General features: G+C 43.7%; 1 protein-coding gene across 6 annotated transcripts in view; it reads right to left on the bottom strand.

The window, feature by feature from the left end:
- The window catches only part of ARID1B (AT-rich interaction domain 1B), a 394,749-nt gene that overhangs the window by 35,115 nt on the left and 345,774 nt on the right, over nucleotides 1–13,860 (bottom strand). For all 6 annotated transcript variants that reach the window (XM_037053930.1, XM_037054196.1, XM_037054108.1 and 3 more), the window contains one exon: nucleotides 2,535–2,680. In XM_037053930.1, the coding sequence (XP_036909825.1) occupies nucleotides 2,535–2,680 (146 nt within the window). The remainder of the gene's footprint in view (nucleotides 1–2,534; nucleotides 2,681–13,860) is intronic.

Raw genomic sequence — 13,860 nt, 5'->3', positions numbered from 1 at the left:
CGCAGGGGACGCACCCCCCCACCCCCCCAGGCCTACTTCCGGGAACTTAGTTGTCTTCATTAGGATGATCACTTATGCACAGGCTAAGGAATGTTGTGTGGCTGAAGACTATTATAAAATGGAGCACAAATAAGCCATGCAACTACCACCACCAGTAATTATGTAAGGGTGTATTAAACAAGGTTATACAGAACTTACAATTTTGCTCATAGTAATCCATAGTTCTAATCTTTTAATTCAAATACTTTTTAAAAAACAGCTCCTTTGGGGAAAAATTCCCCCCTGCTCACCATCCCACCATCCCAGCATTTTCAGTGAAGAAAATTAAATAATTACTGCATTTAAATAATTACTCGCTCACTGAAGCCCGGAACAATTTGTCACCGCACAGAAGGGCTTTTGTTGCCCTGCTCACTGTCCACAGAACAACTGCCTGAACTCAGCAAAGAGGGTGTGGAACGCCAGTGGGCTTGGCTACCCAGTGAGCTTCAGAGAATCCCGCTGCCACCCTGGCCGATACCTGCACTATCTCCATGGTCACCAAAAGTGTCTTCGATGGAGACGATGCTTTGCGGTTAGCACTGGGAAGTTATGTCCATGGGTACAAACCACGTGGACTTACGTGACGGCGACCCAAGCCATTTCTGGCCCATCCCTATAAAAGCTGGGTATGCGCCTTCAGACCCAAAAACTCCGCAGGCGCTCACTGCATAGAGTGGGCCCGGCCTTTGCTGTTTCCCCAAGTACAGTTCCCAGTTCTGGCAGACACGCATGCGCCCATCCACAGGGGATGGTAAACACCGCACCGTCCACATTCCTCACAGGTGCTGGATGATTACTTCCTATCAGGTAGCCCTTGACTTAGTAAAGCCGAAAAAAAATCACATGATGTGTACAAAAAACTGATAAATGTTTAAATTGTTAAAAATTCAATATTTCAAAATGCACAATGCAATAAATATATATATATATATATACTAGTAGCCTGTACAAAAGCCTGTGGGGATAAATGGCCTTTCATGGAACAGATTATCTCGTATGAAATAACAAATAACGGAATTATCTGAAAAATAGTAAAAAAAAAAAAAAACCCTCTCTGTGAATCCCCATTAAATTGGCTGATCCTTAGGAATACATAAATCTTCTCGGGCAGGGCATGGTGCCATCTATTTGTCGTTGGTTTGTTCTGTGGCTCTGGAGTCCAGAGGAAAAAGGGAAAAATGAGTGCTGCTAATAGCAGGTAAGAATTTATTGTGTAGTTCCAACGCTTTGAAGTAATTTTATTTCAGCAAGCCAGACAACACCCATAAGGCCATAACCCAAAGCCCCTATTACCTGGGACGGCGGGGAAGCCGCCAGCTCACAGACTGTTCGGCAGAGCTTTGCACTTTTCACTGCAAACGTAAACCAGCCGCCACACTGGGAGGAAGAACTGCCTGCCCGACATCAGGAAGGGCCATTTGTTTATTTAAAAACTTTCACTAGTAGTTTCTATTGTTTCCTCTGCCTCAGACTTTTCAAAGGGAAGTAATCAGGGAAAGGCACTGCTAAATTAGACCCTAGACACCAAGGACTCGGGGGCTCAGATAGGGAGCAAGCCCAGCTGCCCGAGGTCTGTTCGGCCCGACTGAGATCCAACAGCTTTGGGCGCCCTTTCAGAGAGGGAGGGGCCAGGAAGGCATCACGGGACACCCAATGGGCTGCTCCAGCTCTGGACTGGCTCCAGGAACGACCCCTGCCCCAAACGGCATCTCTCAGTCTCACAGGTCATGGATTGAGTTACGCGGCGTTCTTTCAGTTAGAGAGCAGCACCCATGGTCTCTAGGTGGGTAGGGGGCTTGGAGAGGTGGTTCAGGGTCTAAGGAGTCTAAGAACACAGACGCAGCATCTGCAGTTTTGGTCATTCTTAATATTGCCACAAATGGACAGAATTCTCCTACTGCACTGACCACATGGGATTTGGTAAGAAAGCAACTGAGATCATCAAGTGGGCTGAAAATTTAAACATAATGAAAAATTTAAAACGGTTCATTAAAAAACATATAATTTCTCAACAGAGACAATCGACAAAGAGCACATTTTCATGTAGACATTTAAGGTGAGTTTCCCTAAATGAAAAAAATACTTCAACCTGTCCTCATTCTGGCCTCTGATCACTTCATCTGAAAATTGGATTTTAAAATGTATCTCCAGCACTATCAAATGGAGCACGCAGATTTTGTCATGGATCCCCCAGCAGTCCCATAATGACCCCCAAAAGAATTGAGTGTACATATTTAGTAAGTCATCTCCAATGACATTGGAAATATGCCCACATATACACACAGAATGAATAAAAGTAATTTATATAAAATATAATCCTCAAGTCTTAAAACAGTTAAACAGACTGAGCAAATTTCCAAGAAGCAGAGGAGTAGTATTTTCCCCTTCCACCAACGATGCGAGGCTGGCGTGGCTTTTGTACAGTCGGAGGTGCAGGCCTAGGGTGGAGGGTCGGGGCGGGCAGCCGCAGGAGCCTGGGCCACCAGGGTTACCTGTGGAGCTGTTCACCATGCTGGGCGTCATGCTGTAGGGCGGCGCCTGGGTGTTCACCAGCCCAGAGCTGTTGTTCATGGGCTGGCTGTAGGGAGAGCTGGAAGCCACAAGCCCACTCGGATTCATGCCCGGAAAGCTGCCTTGCCTGTGTGAAGAGAAAGCACACGTGTCTGTACAGTGACCACGCACACTGGCGGTGGTCTGCCCTGGCAGCCATTTCTCATACTGCATTTGTGCAGGGGGCGGGGCTATGACTTTTCAGGTTTGCTTGAGGTAATTTCTGTCCTGGAGAGGCTGAACTCTATTGCCAAGTATTTAATGCACTATGTAAAAATCCCAAATAATATAAATCCCACAAATAAATTCCACATTTTCAAGCTTGTCAAGATTTATATAGAGAAATATAAGCAAAAACAGGGGATACTTGAAATAAGAACAGGAATTACAAAAGCAAGCAAAATTAACTTCTAACATTACAAAGACCTGACTCTTTATTAACATCACTTAGTGCCCTCACATCAATAAACAGAAGTCAAGAGATGAAAAACAAAGAAGCAGTGTGGGTACGTGATTAAAAAGAATTCTTTGACCTGAGTTTTCTAATATAATGAACATGAGAGAAAGCATTTCCAAAAGTCCCTGTAGCCCTATTATTTAACATTCTGAAATTAGGTACTATTAAAAACACACCAATTTCCCTACATTAAAATTGCACAGTGAGCATCTGACTTCCATTTCTTTTTGTAGGGTTTCCAGGGACATGAAGGGAGGGAGGTCAGACTGGCTGTGAGTGTCCCTGACTGGCTCAGGTTCTAATAGGCCTGCCCCTCCCCGACTGCCATGCAGGTTTGTGAACTTATCTTTTCGGTGACTTAGTTTGGTTAGTTTTGTGTCTATACTCTCGAGACAAACCTCTTCACTACTGCAAAGCAGCAAACGGTGTTCTAGGATCTGAAGGAGACAAATGTCATGCAGTGTCATTTCTCTAACTGCAGGTAATTGGCGGTGGTGGTGGGGGGGAGTTTAACCGCAAGGTGGTTTCATTCTCCCAGAAAGTTTACAGCAAAGAAAGTTGGTGGCAATGTGGCAAAATCTTTAAAAGACTCCAAACTAAGAATCAAGCTTTTCTTCATACACTATCTTCAAAAAACTTTTCAAAGATCTGGCCACTAATATTTACTTTTAGGAGTAAAGCTAACAGGAAAAATAAAAATCCACTTTGCCTGTCTGTTCCAAATTAATTATGGCTTAACCCCTCTACCTCCATTAAACTGTCATTTGCTGGATCTTAATGTATAATAATAAAATATTTTTAAAGGTTCTTTAAGAGATTAACATAAATCATTAATAAAAAACAGTACACTAGTCTTCTGATGTGTAGCTATCTGTAGTGCATTCAACTTTCTGGCTTGTAGAAAAAGTTCAAACACGGTCCATTTGAAAATTCAAAGTATTAAAGGTTTGAATGTTTTTTTTCCCTTTTAAATATTAAACCATTCAGAGAAATTCTGTACAAACTAACACTTGATGATGGCCTGGGAAGAACATTCTAGAAAGCTGAAAGACTAATGTTGTAACTGTGGCTCTGGGAGAAAGGAGCCCTGAGGGCCCAGCTCACTGAGCTTCCAAGTGGCATGATGACTTCCTGCTGAATCGGTGTCACAGCCCCGCTGCAGTTCATGAAGAACGGGCCGAGGCCACCCCCTGGCTTCTGACTCACCCTCTGTCAGCCCACACCTGGAAAGACCCTGCCCGGCAGCTACAAACACATTCCCGTGTGGTTAGGGTCTTAACGACGGCACGTAGACAAGACAGCTGGCACTAACTCAAGTATCTTAGGTTCCTCTGAGGTGTTTTCGTTAAACGAAAGCAAGTTTAGCACTCATGCAACTGTTTCGGAAGAGGGTAAGTGGCCCCTGTTGGGACAGTTTGCTCAACTCGCTGAGAGAGAAATCACAGGGAAAGCGTCCCTAACTTATGAACAGGCTGTTTTCTGGAGATTGCTTTCCAAAATCACTGATTGCCTCCCAACCCCAGCCAACTTGGACCTGTCCTTCCGAGACCCAGACTGGGGCCACCTTTTCGATGCGGTCCATTTTCCGGCGCCCCTGGGAGGTTCTACCTTTTGCAGACTCTGTGCCCATTTCAGCAATCTGCACTTTCTTTTGTACATTCAAACAATTTACACGCACACCTTGGCTCTCTGAGGTGTGTATGCCTCCTAGGAGGAGCAACTGCTGAGCCCATGACCCAGCTGCTAAAAAGTGTTTTAAATGAATGGACAGAGGACAAAAGACGGTCCTATTTTCAAGCTTCCACCAAATTCAGTTTCACACATAGCGGAACTAACACTCACAGGAAGTGAAAGGTTCTTTTGCACACTTGTTATAACTAAGGAGGAAATGAGAATCTGAACATAAAACCTACTAGGCGGATGGGTAAGTGAAGGTTTCTCAAAGGCCCCATCTAACCCTAATCTGTAATTTCTTCCCCAGTCTGCACTATCCATCTTCAATCACAAGATGAAGAATGTCTGCATTACAGAGATTTAAAAAAATACCCTTAAAATAACAAAATATTAAAGAGTCAACTGCTGTTGAATCTTTAGGTGTCGGCTGCTGGTTACCACGGGCCTCAATTAAACCCCGCCTATAGTTTTTAGGAGTCTGGTTAAAAGGCCATGGGTCTCAAGTCTGTCACTAGCCACACTTTCCACTGTCACTGGGATGTGGGAATAAATGATTTTGGCTTCTGGGGCCTCAGTTTTGACACATGAACACAGAGGGACTGACAACGACTTTAACATTAATACTTCCCAAAGTACGTACTCACAAATATGCCCGACACCTTGTCTGGGCACTTAACATACTTGACTTTTTAAATTCCTGGAGGAAGGTGGGTGGAATTATGCTCACATGCAAAGGAAGAAAGGATCAGAGAAGCTAAATAACTTGCCTAAAGACACACAGCTAGTGAGTAGTAGAAACCGAAGTCCCCGAGCTTGCTGTGAGCCCGGCGCTCTCACTTCTTTCTCTAGGGCCCCTGACATTGTGACCACTTGCTGAGACCAGAGTGATGCCACACAGCGACTGGCTGCACAACTTTCTCTTTGTCTGCTGGACTCGTGTGTCATGGGAGAAAGCCGGCAAGTCAGAAGGGCGCTCTTTTCCTCCTGGAGGGCACCCCTCAGCGAGGTGGACACCGTGAGGGGTCGTGTGCTGTGGGCCTCTCGGCCTCCAAGCAGTAAAGCAGCTGGAGAGACACAAGGCCTCGCGGGAACATGGGGCATGTGTGGCTCTGCACAGCGCTCGGCCGCTTGTCTAAATGGGGGAAGGAGCCGGTCTTTCATCGCCACAGACAAAATCCTCTTCATTGTTGCTCTGGAAATTACTGCCAGGACTATTGGTAATTCTGAATAGGCAAGATGGGCTTAACACTAAGAAAGGGCTCTCGATGCACTCTGCTGAATTTTGGAAATTGAGACAACTTGTTTGGGACAGGATACGTAGCTGGCCACCCGTGACTGGGCTGAGCACTCCAACTTGTCTGCAGTGGCTAACGCCAGCGGGCTTCTGTGGCTCACAGCAAATGGCCCCCTTACTAGGATGGGCTGACCACCACTGCCAGGTGCATGGCCCCCTCGGGAGTTGGCCCCGTTCCGGAGGTGGCACTCGCTCACCAACTGCTCATCCCTTCCGACCACAGCGCCATGTGGAGTGCTCCAAGTGGAGTTTTGGGGGCAAAGAAGTCTACCACCAGCGTTTTCTCTTTTTGAAGGAAACAGTGGCAGGCAGAACAAAATAAAATCAGGCAAACATACAAACTGAACCAAGGGAGACATTTTCACTGTAAAACCCTATGAAAAGGTAAGAGGTACTGGGAAGAGCAAAGTGCCTTAACCTTGCCCTCTAGGTTTGTGAACCACTAGGCTATGGTTTCTAATGGGTCTATGAATGCAGACAGTTTTTCTTACAAATTACTGTCCTGATGCCATAGATTCTTAACTTGCAACAGCTGTGGCAATGAATGCCCAAGGATATCCTGGAGGGGAATTTGATAAACATTAAAAAATGTTTTGTTGTGATGATGCTACTAAGGCAGCCACTGTACTGCACCCTGTGAGAGTGACCGTTAGGTAGTGCTCACACCCACAGCGTGCTGACCTCAGGGCCAGGCTCTCTGGGGCCAGGTCTGCATGCAGCCAGGCACCTGTCCCTCCACCCTGTCATTTACACACGTAGTCCTGCAACTGACCAGAAGAACTGTATTTAAATTGCCCTTCAGCTGGGATGATAGGCAACAGTTTAAGGTCTGTCACTTAGCAACAAAATACAGGCTATTTTTTTGTTTGTTTTAGAGAGAGGGGATAGGAGAGAGAAGGAGAGGGAGAGAAACATCAACACCGATGTCACAAATCGAAACAATGACTGGCTGCCTTCTGTACGTGCTGATAAGGGACTGAACGGCAACCAAGGCATGTGCCCAACTGGAAATCCAACTGGTAACCTTTCGGTTTGCGGATGATGTCCAACCAACTGAGCCACACCAGATGGGGCAAAACACAGGTAATTTTCAACAAGGGTAACTCAGAATGGGGACTGCAAATGCACTTCCCTAAAGTGCTTCTTGGCCTACACACACGTAATTTTTCATAGGTTCTCCTTTAGTCACTTTGGAGAGTTCTCAAATATTGCACAATCATCTGCCTACAAAGGGCTAGATTTGGGAAAAAGTGAAAGGCAAACACCAGTTTTAAAGTGACCACTGCCAGTGGTCCACACTTAAGACAGAAAGTGGAATACTGATTCCCACTACGGTCTAAAAATGGCACTTAAAAACACAGGACGAAATCCTCTAAATATCTTGTTTTTAAGTCAACTACAGTAAAATGAAAAATAAAATGGTCCATACGTGATTTTGGTGCTTTAGAAGAAATTTATAGATTATATTGGTTCAACAATCACCACCATGTTTTTGTCAATGGTGACGGATAGGCAAGTGTGAAATATGTATCTTGAAATGAATGGCTTTCTGCACACAAACAGTCTCAGGAGAGGGGACCACACTCTGCAGGTCGCTGAGAGCTCCAAACAGGTTGACCAGGACCAGTCACAAGCAGCATGTGATAAAGGCCTGCACCAGAGTCTTTGATAATCTACCCAATACACAGAAAAAAACACAAAGCAGCAGCCAAAATGGAAGACAAAGAAACAGACTCCAAATGAAAGAACAAGAGAATTCGCTAGAAGAAGAGCTAGTTGAAAAGAGGCAACTAGATTTATCAGATAGAAAGTAAATAATTATTGAATAATGATTAAATAATGATTAATAATGAGTAAATAATTATTGAAATTATTGAAATCATATCGAGCATCTTCTCTGACCACAGTGCTATGAAACCAGAGGTCAATCACAAGAACACCAGAAAACACACAGAGACATAGAGGCTAAATAACATGTTACTAAACCATGAATGGTCAACAATGAGATCAAGGAAGAAATCAAAGGACACCCTGAAACAAATGAAAATGAGGACACAACAACCCAAAATCAGTGAGACAATGGGAAAATAATCCTAAGAGGGAAATTCACAGGCCTACCTCAAAAATGAGAAAAAACCTCAAGTAAACAATGTAATTTTACACTTAAAGGAACTTGAAAAAGAACAACAAAGCGCAAAGTAAGTAGAAGAAAATAATGAAGATCAGAGCAGAAATAAATGAAATAGAGTCTAAAAAACAAACCCACAAAAAATTCAATGAATCCAAGGGCCGCTTCTTTGAAAGGTAAATAAGATCAACAAACCTTCAACCAGACTCATCAAGAAACAGAGAGGACCCAAATTAAAAAAAAGGAGAGAAGTGGAAGAAATAACAACTGACACCAAAGAAATACAAAAGATTATAAGAAAATATTATGAACAACTATAGGCCAACAAACCGGACAACCTGGATGAAGTAGATAAATTCCTAGAAACATGTAATCTTCCAAAACCAAATCAGGAAGAATCAGAAAATTCGAATAAATAGATTATATCTAGTGAAACTGAAGCAGTAATAAAAAAAATTCCCAACAAATAAAAGCCCTGGACTGATGGGTTCACAGCTGAATTTTACCAAACATTCTGAAAAGAACTAATACCTCTCCTCAAACTATTTCATAAAATTCAAGAGGAGGGAAGGCCCTCAAACTCATTTTATGAGGCCAGCATTATCCTAATTTTAAAACAGGTAGACACTACAAAGAAAGAAAATTATAGGCCAAGATCTCTGATGAACACAGACACTAAAATCCTCAACAAAACATTAGCAAACCGAATAGAACAATGCATCAAAAGAGATCATATACCATGATCAAGTGGGATTTATTCCAGGAATGCAAGGTTGGTTCGACATCTGCAAAGCAAAAAAATGTGATTCACCACATAAACAAAATAAAGGCTAAAAACCACATGATCATATCAATAGATGCAGAAAAAGATTTGATAAAAATCTAGCACCGATTTATGATAAAAACTCTCAGCAAAGTGGGATTCGAGGGAACCTAACCATAAGGCCATATGTGACAAGGCAACTGCCAGCATCACACTCAATGGGGAAAAACAGTGAGGGTTCCCCCTAACACTGGAAACAAGACAGGATGTCTGGTTTCACCTTTCTTCTTTAACACAGTACCAGAAGTCCTAGCCACAGCAACCAGACAAGAAGAAATAAAAGGCATCCAAGTTGGAAGGGAAAAAGTAAAACTGTCATTATTTGCAAATACTGTGATACTGTACACACGGAACCCCATAGATTCCACCAAGAAACTACTAGAACTGATAAATGAATTCAGCAAAGTTACAGGATAGAAAATTAGTAATAAAAAATCAGTTGCATTTTATATGCCAATAACGAACTAGAGGGAAATTAAGAAAATAATGCCATTTGCAATTACTAGAAAATGAATAAAACACATAGGAATAAACCTCATCAAGAATATAAAAACCTGTACTCAGAAAATTACTAGACATGGAAGACAGAAGGTGAAGGAGATACAAATAAGTGGAAGCACACACCATGTTCATGGATAGGAAGAATTAACATCATTACAACCTCCTTACTACCCAAAGCAATCTACAGATTCAACACAATTCCTTTTAAGATTCCAACAATGTATTTCAGAAAACTAGAATAAATTTTTCAAACATTTATATGGAACCACAAAAGGCCCTGCATAGCAACAGCAATCTTGAGAACAAAGAAGAAAGTTGGAGAAATCACATTACCTAATATCAAACTATCATAAGGCCACATGCAGTAATCGAAAGAGCATGATACTGGCATAAAAACAGATACATAGATCAATGGAACAGAACAGACAGCCCAGAAATAAAGCCACACCCTTCTAGTCAATTAATATTCAATAGAGGAAGCAAGCACATACAATGGACTAAAGATACTTTATTCAATAAACAGTGTTGGGAAAACTGGACAGATACATGCAGAAAAATGAAACTAGACCACCTTCTCATACCACATACAAGAATAAGTTCAAAATGGACGAAAGACTTAAATGTTAGACCTGAAATNTTCAATAGAATAATATTGTATTATTGAATACAATATTATTGAATACAATATTATTGAATACAATATTGAATAATATTCTATTATTCAATAGAATATTCAAGCAAGCACATACAATGGACTAAAGATACTTTATTCAATAAACAGTGTTGGGAAAACTGGACAGATACATGCAGAAAAATGAAACTAGACCACCTTCTCATACCACATACAAGAATAAGTTCAAAATGGACGAAAGACTTAAATGTTAGACCTGAAATCATAAAAGGCATAGAAGAAAACATAGGCAGTAAAATCTCCAACACTGCTTATAGTGATATTTTATTGGCTATCTCTCTCCAGGCTACTGAAACGAAAGAAAAACAAACGGACTACATCAAACTAAAAAGTTTTTCAATAGTGAAGGAAATCAACAACATTAAAAGACAACCCACAGAATGGGAGAACATATTCACTATTACCTATGGTAAGGGGTTAGTATCCAAATGCCCCCAAACTTATAGAGAACTTACAAAAGTTAACACCAAAAACCCCCACTCAACCCTTTTGCCAACAAATAAGCCAACTAAAATATAAGCAAAGGACCTGAATAAACATTTTTCCAAAGAGGACACACAGATATACAATAGATATATGAAAAGATGCTCAACATCACTAACCGTCAGAGAAATGCAAATTAAAGCCACAATGAGATACCACCTCACACCTGTAGAATGGCTACCACCAATAAATCACCAAGTGCTGGAGAGGACGTGGAGAAAAGGGACCCCTTGTGCACTGTTGGTGGGGATGACTGGGGCGGCCACTGCGAAAAGCAGTACAGACATACTTCAAAAAATAAAATTGGATCTGCCTTTCAACCCAGTGATCCTACTTCTGGGAATATAGCTGAAGGAACCTGAACACTAATTTGAAAGAACATAAGCACCCTTATGTTCATTCCAACATTATTTACAATTGCCAAGATATGGAAGCAGCCCAAGTGTCCATCAGTAGATGAATGGATAAAACAACTATGGCACATTTGTAGAATGGAATTCTACTCGGCTATTAAAAAGATGAGAATTTTCCTCTTTGCAACAGCAGGGATGGACCTGGAGAACATTATGCTAAGTGAAATAAACCAGTCACAGAAAGACAAATGCCGCATGATTTCACTCATACATAGAATCTAATGAACAAACTCAACTAACAAGGAAAATGGGGACAGACTCATAGAGAGAAGGCTGGCAGCTAAAGACAGGGTGGGGGGGAAAGGTTGGGGTGAAGGGACTGAGCAAAAAGGAAAAAGGACTCATGGACAAGGACAACAGTATGACAGGGAGGGGTGGGTGTAGGGGACTAAATGGTAATGGGAAAAATACATTAAAACTTAAGTTTTAAAAAAAAGGAAAAGAATGAATTTCCTATACAGCTCTTTGGAGAAGAGTAGGGACAGACAGAAGAAATGCTTTGGAAATAGACACTGCATGAGTGAAGCCACTCTATTTAAACCCAGGGCAAAGACACATGGGGAGAGGCCCCAGTCTGAAGCGTCTAGCACGTCCACGGAAAACCCCACGCAGGCCACGTTCCCAACGAGCAGGCAGCAGCACCTGCCTTACCGAAGACAGTGCCCGACGGCCAAGCACATGTGCCTTCCTCTGGGTGTGTGTCACTGGAGAGGTGGTCCGAGTTATCGGGTCAGGAAAGCTTGCTTACTGATTGAATAAATTAGGTAAACACTGAAATTTGGGGCACTCTTTCCCTTCAATCTGATATCAGAACCAGGAACTTGAAACTGTGAAAAGCCCAATTTCATAAGTTTATTCCTCAAGAGCCCCAACTGCCTGTGTACATCGCCCAGGGCGCCCTATTTTCAACGCTTCGTAATCACAAATGATGTGTCCAGCACCACCCAACCAGGAAAACAGATTTTCAACCCACATTCACCGTGATTCTTCCAAAGCAGTATGAAGAGGGACAGCTTCAGGCGAGACTATTTTTAATCTGATATTTCAAAAGGGAACAACACCCCCTCTGCCTCCAAAACGACACGATCACAGCAGAAGAGAAAGCTGTTCAAGTGCTGGCCTATTTTTGGCGTGGCTAGCCCACCAGCACGCCTGTAAACGCAAGGGCATCAGCAATTCTGGTGGCAAAATAATAGTGTAATTTCAACCAGCAACTGCTCTGGCTAGACTCAATCTTGTGAAGGTAAAGTGGCTTTCTATCAGTAAGCCGAAGACGGAATGAACGGAAGTACCAAGGATTTATCATTTGTAGAGTCCTGTAAAAATATACATGCTTATTTTCCCCCCTTTTCAACGAACCACCACACCTCTTTCACTCAGGAAGACGTGCTCAAAATAACAAAATGAGTCAGAGATACTTCTATTGGGTTGAAAGTTCCAACCATCTGTTTAAGATGGGGGTGGGGAAGGGGCACAGTCTTGTCCAAAACAACCAACCAACCAAAGTCAGACAACCAGAGCAGTGAGGTCAAAGGGCACTGGCTTGGATGGGTACAGAAAGGCACCTCAGAGGAGACCTAAGGGATCCGTAGGGGGTCCTTCAGGGGAGGAGGGCCTTTCTGCTTCCGGGAGGGGACAGCTAGTGGACAAGAGATGGCAGCAGACAGGGAGGGCAGGGCCACATCACACAAGGCTTACGGTTCTGTAAGCCTTCGTCTGTATCCTGAGAGCAATGGGAGGTTTTCAAGCAAAGGAAAGGGCATGAGAAGATGAGTCTTTCAAAGGCTGTTTGTTCTCTGACCATAGAAGGGAGGACCCGCTGCCGGCTGTGTGGCTCTCGCGACAGTCCAGGTAAGAGACAATGGAGCCCTGGAACGAGGCGTGGGGAGCAAGGAGGGCCGAGTGTGATCTCAGAGGTGAGGCCGACAGGACTCAGGGACGGATGGAATACTGTGAGCAAAGAGAAGGTATACCTCGGTGCCCTCTAGGTGCCGGCTGGCACGAGAGGATGGAGTTGGGGCAGGCACGGACACAGAAAGCACCGCAGCACGGCAAAGGTCGTGAGTTCAGCTGTGGACGTGCGGCCTCTGAGCTCCCCAAAGGCAAGGTCGTGGAGATACCGGAAACTCACGTCTGGAATGCAGAGTGGAGTTTTCCTCTTCTCTTTCCTGCCTGTGCAGGCAAGTCCTGTGCCGCACTTCCAGAGTCTTCCTCCACCGCCCCCTCGCTGTGACCGTGATCTCGTTTTACGACAGCCGTTCCCTTGAAGAAAGCCGGAATGTGTGCAATGCCAGTGACAGTGCCGACAGCCATGATTAGCCACTTTCCACTATAAATCAGGGACTCCCTGAACCCTTTGGTAATTGCTGCATTTAGGTTGTTTTTCCTTTAAGAATGGGCAACGAGAAATGTTACTTTTTAACAGCTCCGTGAAAAAGTCCCTTTCAATAGATGAGCAGTGGTGCCTGGCTTGCACATTCTGGAGAACAGTCTCTCTAGGGGGTGTTCAGCAGATCGCTCTCCGGGGCAGACGGTCTCCCTGGCCCACCTTCGCCACAGGCCTGGATACGGCGGCGGCGCCCACGGGGCCTCTCTGTGTCTGCGGCGTTTCTCCCGCCTGTCTCCACTTCCTCCAGTGAAGCTGGTTCCACCAGGCACCAAGGAGTACTACACATGCTGCACAGGGTTCCTGGAAGCCTGTGACATCAGAAACGTTTCCCCCTTCTTGCTAACTGCTTCACGTGGACTTCTCAGAGGTCCCAACCTGTTCTCAGCTCGCTGAAATGGCACCCATCGTAGAATTT

Source organism: Sturnira hondurensis, unplaced genomic scaffold (genome assembly GCF_014824575.4).
Source record: "Sturnira hondurensis isolate 20B ecotype Veracruz unplaced genomic scaffold, ASM1482457v3 Scaffold0000167, whole genome shotgun sequence".
NCBI lineage: Eukaryota > Metazoa > Chordata > Mammalia > Chiroptera > Phyllostomidae > Sturnira > Sturnira hondurensis.
The sequence above is the reverse complement of the archived record's forward strand: the minus strand, read 5'-3'. Positions and strand labels throughout refer to the sequence as shown.